At 40.3% G+C, this 9,771-nt stretch overlaps 1 protein-coding gene across 1 annotated transcript in view; it reads right to left on the bottom strand.

Moving 5' to 3' along the window:
• Positions 1 to 9,771, bottom strand: part of SPTLC2 (serine palmitoyltransferase, long chain base subunit 2) — a 24,995-nt gene that overhangs the window by 4,360 nt on the left and 10,864 nt on the right. The window contains exons 3-6 of the mRNA XM_010143631.1: positions 7,245 to 7,399; positions 6,081 to 6,229; positions 5,616 to 5,740; positions 1,548 to 1,641 (exon numbers count right to left, since the gene is read on the bottom strand). Of these exons, the coding sequence (XP_010141933.1) occupies positions 1,548 to 1,641; positions 5,616 to 5,740; positions 6,081 to 6,229; positions 7,245 to 7,399 (523 nt within the window). The remainder of the gene's footprint in view (positions 1 to 1,547; positions 1,642 to 5,615; positions 5,741 to 6,080; positions 6,230 to 7,244; positions 7,400 to 9,771) is intronic.

Here is a 9,771-nt window from a genome sequence, read left to right on the forward strand (position 1 = left end):
GGGAACTAGGTCTGACCTTAATGAAATGGACAAACTGCAGAATAAGGTAGGGAAAAAAAAAAGAAACTATTGAACACAGATTTTAAGGGGGATTTTTGGTTTTTTTTTTCCTCCATAATTTCTAAAAAGCAAAACGTGAACGAAGCCATTAAAATCTCAGGAAAATGAAGTTAACTAAGGCAGCATAGAGTATAACAGGAGTAAGATTGAGAACACATAACTATGAATTAATTGATCATCTTGACTGGCCAAGATCATTGCTTGCATTTTGCCTTCTGGTTCTAATCTGCCACTCCATCCTCTTTCACAGATCTCCACCATCTAGAAGGTTTCTACAATAACCCCCAATGCCACCACTGCTAGTCTGTACCCCATTCCCACAGACCAGCTACTCCTCCTCATCACACCAGTACTTCCAAGTCCTCCTCCTTATAGCTAGAACTATGTTTGTCACCAGTGTTCTCAAAGTCTGGAACTGGATGTCATGTCCAGAAGTATGTCCATACAAACACAGAAGCTGAATGCAAAGCTTTTGTGATCTTGCCAGCAATCAAGACTTATGAAGAATTAACAACAACAAAAATCACTGAATGTTACGGTAAGTGCTACACTTCTGTAAAGAAAATTATTCAAATAATAGAGAACAAGAAAGAAATAACAACAAAAGAAGCAGTAAGCACAGTAGAGGATCCACTATCAAGCAGGACAAAGAAGGAAAAAATAATTGCAGTCACCCAAGCTTTGCTGTCACTTCAAAGAGAGCAAGAGTCGTCATGATCTCAAGAGATTGATACTATAAAAACTATAAGGAGCAGCTGAAGAATGAACATAGGGGCTTTACTAATCAAGGACAACCAGGTACCTCTTTCACCAAGAATAAGAGAAAAGAAATCAGAAGCATTTTTAATCTGAAAGTTATTCTAAGTATCTCCTTTGGAGGAAGCTGACGCTAACAAAGTGAAAGTTCTGTGTATTTTGGAAACGAATACTTAAAGCAAGTAACTCGGAGAAATTAACCTATTCTTCATATCCCAAATATTCTTTTTCTAAATTGTACCCAGGTATGGCTGTCCAGTTTAGCCAGGACATCTGCATTCATAAGCTTTTGTTACTGTAGAATCATGCTGACGCCTGATCCTAAAATTAAACTTTCTCATCCCCTAAACTGTAACACAGGTTACTACAAGACTATATAACTATGTGACACAGACTGTTAGAACAGTCTAACCATGCTGAGCTATCCAAGTTAACAGGAAGCCATGTTGAACCACTAGTGCCCCCAGACTGGCCAAAGGGCAGCATGTTCCGCTCCATGTAGAAGATGTAAGCCAAAACAGCTTCAGGATAAAAATGTTATTAGTTGAGACTGAACATATGAAAAAATGTCCAAATCAGGATGATTAAATTCTCAGTTGCATCGGTCCTTTCAGGTAACCAGCAATTTATTTCCTTGCATGAAATTGCATTTTCAGCTCTCAGAAGATAGAAGAGATTCTATGTGATTTATGGCATCTGCAGAAAGGCAGAGTCCACCGTGTGATACTTACTGTTGTGCTTAAAGATTCGAATAGTTGCTCCTGACAGTCTTGCTCCGAGCACTAGCGATGCATGATTCAGTTCATCACTCAAAATCAGACAGCCCTGAATTAAAAGGGGAAAGAGGAGGATGTTGAAAAGGTTATGTTTCACAGCCAAGCATATAACACCTTTTCAGGTGTGAACTGCTTAGAAATCATTTAAGAAAAAAAAAATTTCCAACATAAACACAGCTCATCCAGGCAAGACTTGCTAAGAAACAATTTGCAGCCTTAGTATGGCAAATAAAAATACACAACCGCTGTTCACTGAAACAACCACTTCAGTTTCTCTTTTCCCAGAAATCCTGCAGCTGAATCTGCCTGCATATCTCGTGTTGATGATTAGCACTCGTCCTCCTACAGCCAGGTAAAAGAGAGCAGAGCAGCTTGCCATAGTTCACTCAGCAAGTCGATAGGGATGCTAGGAAACAGGCCACCGAAGTCCTAGATTAAAGATCCTATCAAAGTTGAATTATTTCTTACATTAGGAGATAATAACTGACTAAACCCATACGTGCTCAGTGGTACCAAAGGGACTAATTCTCTTTAATGAACAGAACTACGAAGTACTTTGTAGATGGAGGTAACATACAAGAGACAGGAAGTAGGAAACAAAATTGCAACATGAACTTGAGAACTTTTCTGAAGTCATTAAACATTACATTGTATTTGTTTGCTTTTTCAAAAAAGAGAAGATACCTTCCTGGACCAATATCAAAGCAGGATACATCCATTTTGAGAGCAGCAATGATTGCAAGTCAATAGCTGATATGCTGAATATTCAGTCATGTGTTAGCACTATGCTCTACAGGAACGCATACTGGGTGATCAGTTTGGAAGAAAGCAATAATGTTTCTAAATAACTGTCGCCCACTCCAATTACTATGCAAATCTGTTGCAACTCTAGAGGTGACTAAGTTAAAAATCCAGAAAGCGTCTCAGGATGCTGAAGATTTGACACTAAACACATGCTAGTTCTGTTTCTCTATTAACAACTGGTAAGCATCAAGAACATTTACTCTCTGCAATGACAGCTACTAGAAGGAACAGAGAAAAGCATTGCCTTCACTTACAAGGAGGTGTCACAGACAATAGGAATATTTTCTCCACAATAAAGGAAATTTTTCACTACTAGGAATATTCTGCATCCTGGAAAGCCTGAGACTGGTTTTCCTCAGAAGTGGTACTAAATCTGAAATGTTCAAACTGTTGTTACAACTACGTCAGAGGTCATTTTAGTAAAACACTATTGTATAAAAAAACAAATAGAAAAATCCAGTATTAGCATCCTTCTTAAATGTTAGGAAGTAGGAAAAGTGATAAAATGAAAAAAAAAAAAAAGAAGATATTAATAGTCTAGAATGAGCTTCACCATAAAAACAAGTATGAGCTTTTGGTAGAGAATGAAAATTTAACAAATCAATGAACAGCCTCTTCTCACCCCCCTGTAATAGAAGATGACATTTAATTAGACAAAATCAATTTAAAACTGAAGAGGAAATAAAAAGTCTAGTATCGTCTGCCAAGAAAGAGAGGGCAAAGGATCAAAGAAGCCGCTGGTACAGTACAGCGATCACTAATGATCACATGTAGAACTGAGTGCAGGTACTACAATGACAAGACTCAAGTTGCATTTATTAGCAAACTTACATTTGAGAGAATATCCAGAAGATGACTAACACTAATTAAAGATCACACTACTAGTATCAAGAAAAATATATGCCAGTGATGATCAGACTTATGAATACATTTTACAAAGCAGACACGGAAATTAAAGTGAATGACATATTTCACCACAAGTGCTGCATACATCAACTGCGTAATTCAGTCCTGAGCACTTAATTTCACAAACTAACTATGCATGGAAATTAATTAATTTTCTTACAACCAAATCCAGATCATTCAAGCACTGTCACTCTAGCTCCACCACCTAGCCTCTGTCAGTCCAGAGCTACGATGAAAAGCTCTGAGCTAAAGGCAGCACGGAATGCCGTTATTAGCTACTCACCATAACTACACTAATGACAGTTACTCCAAAACAGGCAAGCTTCAGTCTAGCTTAACCTCCAATGGTCTAACAACTTCTGACTAGGTAATCCTCAAATCTCATATTATCTGGGGTCTAGACTGAGCATACTTGGCAGTGACTGTACTAGGCAGTCAACAACGGGTCTCTCCTGTCAAAAGCTATCAAGTGCAGAAAGACCTGGTTTTAGTGACGCTTTAACAGTGCTGAAATAGAGCTTTCTGTGTACACAACTATACCTGCTTTTAGCATCTGCTTAGTAGAAGCTACTGGTAACACGGCATAGTGAATAAAGATGAACTAGGTAATGCAGATGAAGCTTTTGAATACCTTTTGCTGACCAATACTGATCAGATTATGGGGTACAGTTGGATCCCCAGGATAGCCAAGTCATATTGTTGCTATTAAAAAAGGAATCAGTAGTAACATAAACCAAGTGTTTAAGGATTCCACAAAGCAAAAACCAGAACAGGTGATTCAGTACTACATATATGTAACTTTATCGTAGTGGTTTGTGTTTTAAGCTAATTAAGTTCCAATATAGGGGCCCAGATACAATGTAAATAACAATTAGTTTCAAATCATATCAGTGACTGTCAAAGAAACTCCTTCTGGCCAGATGCAGATGCTATTACTGTTTACACTTGCCAAACCTCAAAAAAATTTCATGTTCTAAGCAGCTTTGCACCTAAAAATGTATGCAAGATGTGCAAAGAGATATAAACAGTAATAAAAAAATAAATGAGAGCCCAAGAGTTTAATCAAGCATGGAATTCTCTGGGCTTTACTGGGGACTCTATCAAAGCACTGCCAAACAGGCTGTGCACGCAGCCAGCTGTATACTGGGTGGTGCCAGAATTCAGGATTTATGTGATTCCTTATGTGCAGACAATGAAGAAATCACAAGTGCAGTGAGAAGCAATTTCACTGGAAGCACTGCAGAAGTATTTGACTCCAGAAAGACTAGTTTTGAAGCACTGAATCTGGCATCTCTTTGTCTTCACTGAATTAAAATGACTTTCATTATGGAAACCATCTGGTATTTCAAAGCTTAACAGACTGAAAGAAAAAGGCACTGCTACATAGATAGTGCTTTTTCATTGCTACAAATACAGAAAGACACTACAAGCTAGGCAAGAAGAGATTTAGCAGGTGGAAAAGTTGCCAGGAATAATAAGGCAGTCATTTTAGATTTGGTAGAGAAAGCAGAATAATTTAGAAAGTGATCTCAGAAAGTGGAAAAATAAATATATGGAATAAAGGGAAAATAATTCACAACACAGGGACTAAGAATTCCAATAGGCTAGTAGTATTAGGCTATCACTCAATCATTTTTGAAAAGAGGAAACAGTTGCAGTGCTTGGAGTATTTTACTCTAAGTAGAAGCTAGGAGAACATATTTTGCATCAGAAGATGCAAATGAAGAGCTGTCTTCCTTTTCATTTTCCAGTAATTTAAAAAACCTCACCATAGAGAGGCAGAATACTCAGGCTGCATCGCGTATTGTTTTACGGGTAAAACAGTAGACATCATCGGTCTTTACATTTGACTTTGTTTCTCTTAAATAGCTTTTTACTAGGATTTTGCTCCTTCAAAGGAAAGATTTTTCAGCTGTTGCTCAAAGATAATAAATTCTTTATGTATCAACATGCAGTTCAGTTCATTTGTGTGTCTCACTGACACAGTCACTTTTTAGTGTCTCAAGAGCATCAAAACACCTGTTAAGCAACCATCATTTCATACACTAATGAGCAGCTTGAGGAAGCAAGCCTTAGCACGCGAGGCTCTCTCCCAGAAAGAGGGCAAAATCTGGACTGCTGCTGGTCCCACGGACGCTGTTTCCCAAAAGAATTTAGCAAAGGTCAGAGATGCATACTGTGACCTACAGTTTCCATAGTGAGTATCTGCAGGGGCTGCCACTGACGAAAACCAAGACTGAACAAGCGATCTTTAGAAAACTCAGTCAGCAGAACCTTTGTTAGATGAGCTTTTGCCAGTGACTTAAGCCATACCTTGCCAACCAAAGCAGGGATGTTCATAGAGTTGGTTGCAAACCCCATTCCATATGCCATTGCAGATTCCACACCTAGGAACCTGGCAACTAGCTTTTCCAGCTCCTCATGTTTGTCCAGGTTTCCTGCACATAAAACAAACGAGAAATTTGGAGTTAGGATATCTTTCCACTATTTCTATATTCTACCAGAAGCATTTCCATCAAGCAGGCTGCTCTTTATTTATAGGTGCTTAAGGGAACACTGGAAAAAAACCAACAAAACAAAAACCAACCATAAGTGAGCCACCTGCTGTGCCATGTAAACAAAACCCAGCAAGTCGATTTGTCTTCACTAAATTAAAAGCTTCTTTATTGATTCATCTGAATTTCAAAAGCTAGAAAAAGTAATATTTCAAAGACACGCAATCAGATTACAGACTTTGAAACGTATGTTTGGGGAACATCCTATCTCACTCCAACTTACCCATCTCCTGCCTAGTGCTGCACACCCCAGCTCCATACTGGGACAGAACTTTAGCTGCTGCTTCTTGGCAAGTCCCAGTGTTCTGCGCAAATCCAAGGTAGTTGTAGGAACCCATATTAATAATGTCCTTTAGCACTCTCCCTGTGTACCTGCGTTTAAAAACCACTACAAGTTAGGACACCTACAATTAAAAAAATTAAATATACCCGAAGATTCTTCTTATTTCAGTTTCCCAGAACATACACTGAAATGTTAAAAATCAATAGAACCAACCATTAAATTCTCAGTACTGCCTCTCACCAAACTGAAAAGATCAGTGAAAATATGCTTTCCCCATCTTACAGTCTCAAACTAGTTCCCAGAAGAGTTTACATTAAAAGGTGAATTTGCTATAATTTCTTAAACCATTTACTGTTTCTCTGACATGTCCGTCCTCCACCCCAGAAACATACAACTTCCTTTTCAAATACAAAATAAGATCTCTAGATCAATTAACTTCGCAGTCCCTCAAGCAGGATATCCTCTAACCACAGAAAGGAAATACATCTGGCACTACTGCGCTAACAATATGTGACAAGGTGATTAAGGAAGAAGTTCAGTGGAAAAAAGTTTTCATTATTTTGCCCACGAAAGCCAAGGATAGACGTGACTAGTTTCACCAAGCACTGTGCTGCAAACCTCTTCACATCCAACTTGTGATATATCATTTCCAATTGTAAAAATCCTTGTCCTTGCATTTCAGATTCTGTTTCTACAGACTACTTCAGTTCTCACTCAAAACAATTGTATTAAACTCAGTTTCAGACATTTACTTCAAGCATCAGGACTGATTCTAAATCTACACAAAGTCACAAGTAGCAGTGCAAACCAGCCTATCTTCTCCAGATTCTGGTCATCACACCCAAAGGTATTAATTTTATTACAGGCATATGCCCAGGAAATCTTAACACAGTCAGAAGCCTTAGTAAGTAGCCAAAAGATTACTCCAAAATTATCACCTTGGTGGCCAGATGTTTCAAAAGAGCAAATTTGTCAATTCAAGCCACTGGAAAGCTCAAAACAAAAACAATTCACTGCTCCTTTAACCTGAAGCCTGCAGCTTGCTCTTATAGACATTGTACTTTAAAATAGTTGTTGGAAGCTTTTTCTTCAATTTTGACTCACGTAAACGTCCAGTTATAGTCATGGGACACTCTCTCCATCATGTCCACTTTGGCCCCTGGCACACTGCAGATTGGACGGTTCCAGCTGTCCCGAATGCGCATGTAGAGGTTTCTGTTATAGAAATTTTCGAAGTCCTGGTACAATGGGACGAAGTCCTGAAACACATCAAAACCACTCAGAGTACAAGGAAAACACACATTAAAGCAACCGAGGAATAAGAGGAACAACTTATTTCTGTTGTTCAGGTGTACTTGATAAATAAAAAAAAAAAATTCCAGAAAACTCAAGAGAAAATTAAGAGTTCTTCAAAGACCATGAAACCAACTCCACCCAAAGTGTTTTTAATCCCGGAAATCTGCGCCAGTGCAAAACTATCTGAAGGTGAGACAGCAGCAAGACTGAAGAGATTGATCCCCTAGTGCAAAATCCATCTGTTAGTTGTTGATTTCCAAACTTTTTCAACCCCCAAACCCACCATGCCCCAAAGATTTCCCCACAGTAGGTGCTTATTTGTATATAACTTAAGTAGCTCACAAACTCTAAAAGCCACAACTAGATTCACTGCTCCTTTAACCTGAAGCCTGCAGCTTGCTCTTATAGACGTTGTACTTTAAAATAGTTGTTGGAAGCCTTTTCTTCAATTTTGACTCACGTAAATGTCCAGTTATAGTCACGGGCATTAGGTCATGTTTCAAGTTAAAAAGCCTCAAAGAATTCTAACATATAGGAGAGGGAGTGCTGGAAGTAACTCAGAAACTGAATTGGGAGCTCCTAATGTCATATCATCAGTAGTGACTAACTCATTTGCTGCTGTTGGAAAAAAAAAAAAGCCTTTTTAATATGTTATGTTACCTTGTAAATATCAGTCTGTACAATAGAGATATAAAAACCTTGGCGGTCTGGGAAAAGGAATGAGAAAAATCCAAACGACAAGTTCACAGTCTGAGAGAGACACAGAAGACAAAACAGAAGAGAAAGGGCGAGCTAAGTTGTTTGATAACGAGAAACTGATAACACAGCCTCTTTGCCAATTATCCACCGTATATGGGAGAGTTCCCACGAAAATCTTCAAATGCTATTTCTTTGGCAACTGGTAGGACATGACAGAGCCCACAAACTGGACCTTCTTAAGCTCAAGCCGCATGCGTAATAGCTATGCAAAATTATTAATTAGGTTTTGAACATGTATGATTATTTGGGGGGAAATAATGAATATGTATGTAATCGGGTGATATAAGCTCTGGTTGGGGCAGCATATGTGGTGTGAGATTTGAAGAAGATATTCTCCTCACACCCGGCACTGATACGATAAAGAAAATGCTGCTTCTTAATACTACATTGGTGTTAAGGAGTTTTTCTTCTGAGTTTTCAGTAACAGTTTGGTGACTCCAGATGAGACAGAGCTTCTGAACCTTGACACATCCTGGGATCGCAGGGACCTCCAGCCGGCATCGAGGAATTCTCAGGGAGAACCTCCGATCCCCAGACCGAAGAGCTCAAAGCAAGGCCCCTGGAAAGGTCAAGGCATTTTCTTTTAAAGGTCTAAGGGGGCCTGCCCATGAGGCACAGTGAAAGCCCCGCAGGGGTGGGCTGTAGAAGGGACCCAGGTCAAAGGGTAGTGGGCTCTGCTCAGGGCCCACTAAAAGGCAGGTGCCACGCAAGGCCCCTGGAAAGGTCAAGGCATTTTCTTTTAAAGGTCTAAGGGGGCCTGCCCATGAGGCACAGTGAAAGCCCCGCAGGGGTGGGCTGTAGAAGGGACCCAGGTCAAAGGGTAGTGGGCTCTGCTCAGGGACCACTAAAAGGCAGGTGCCACGCTACTACAGGGATGCCTGGAGTGCCAGGGCTAAGGCCTTAAAGGTCATAGGGTAAACCGGTTCTTTCTCTCTTGCTCTCTGTGTACGGTGCAGTTGCTTCTGTGCTGCTCCATACGCTCACTCGTAACACTGTCTGCGTGGCCGGTGCTGCCTGTTCAGTCTGACGTTCTCCTGACTCAGTTTCTGTGTTGGTCTGTGAATCTCCTGAGAAATGGGGAACGGAACATCTGGTACACCTGCGCAAGGGCAGTGGTGTGCACTGAGCCACTGGAAACAGATGTACCGGCGGTTCGCTGACTCGAAAACAGTCAGTGGAGTTCTGTATAGTGGAGTTCTGTATTTTGTAACATCTTTCCTGCCCGATCCGAGGTTTTACTTTTAGTCACGTCTCTTCTAACTAACTGCACCTTCTGAAGTTAATGGCACATTTTTAAGACAGTGTCTGCTTGAAGAAGTGATAACGCTGGATGTTGACAGTTACTGCCAGGGATTGGAATGCAGAAAGGCTCTTGCTTACACTTTCTGCTGTGCAGACCAAGGTCACTGCTAAATCCTTTGTGCACTGGGTCGAAGAGGACGACTTTCCTGATAGGGGTGTACCGCTCATCGGTCAAGGGTGGGGAGGCAGCTGCAGTGGTGGGGGCAGCACCACTGGGAGCCGTGCCAGCAGCACAAGCCGCCGCACCGCTGGTAGCAACAAACGCAGCTACAAA

The sequence above is a fragment of the Buceros rhinoceros genome, unplaced genomic scaffold (genome assembly GCF_000710305.1).
Source record: "Buceros rhinoceros silvestris isolate BGI_N320 unplaced genomic scaffold, ASM71030v1 scaffold7869, whole genome shotgun sequence".
NCBI classification, from domain to species: Eukaryota; Metazoa; Chordata; class Aves; order Bucerotiformes; family Bucerotidae; genus Buceros; species Buceros rhinoceros.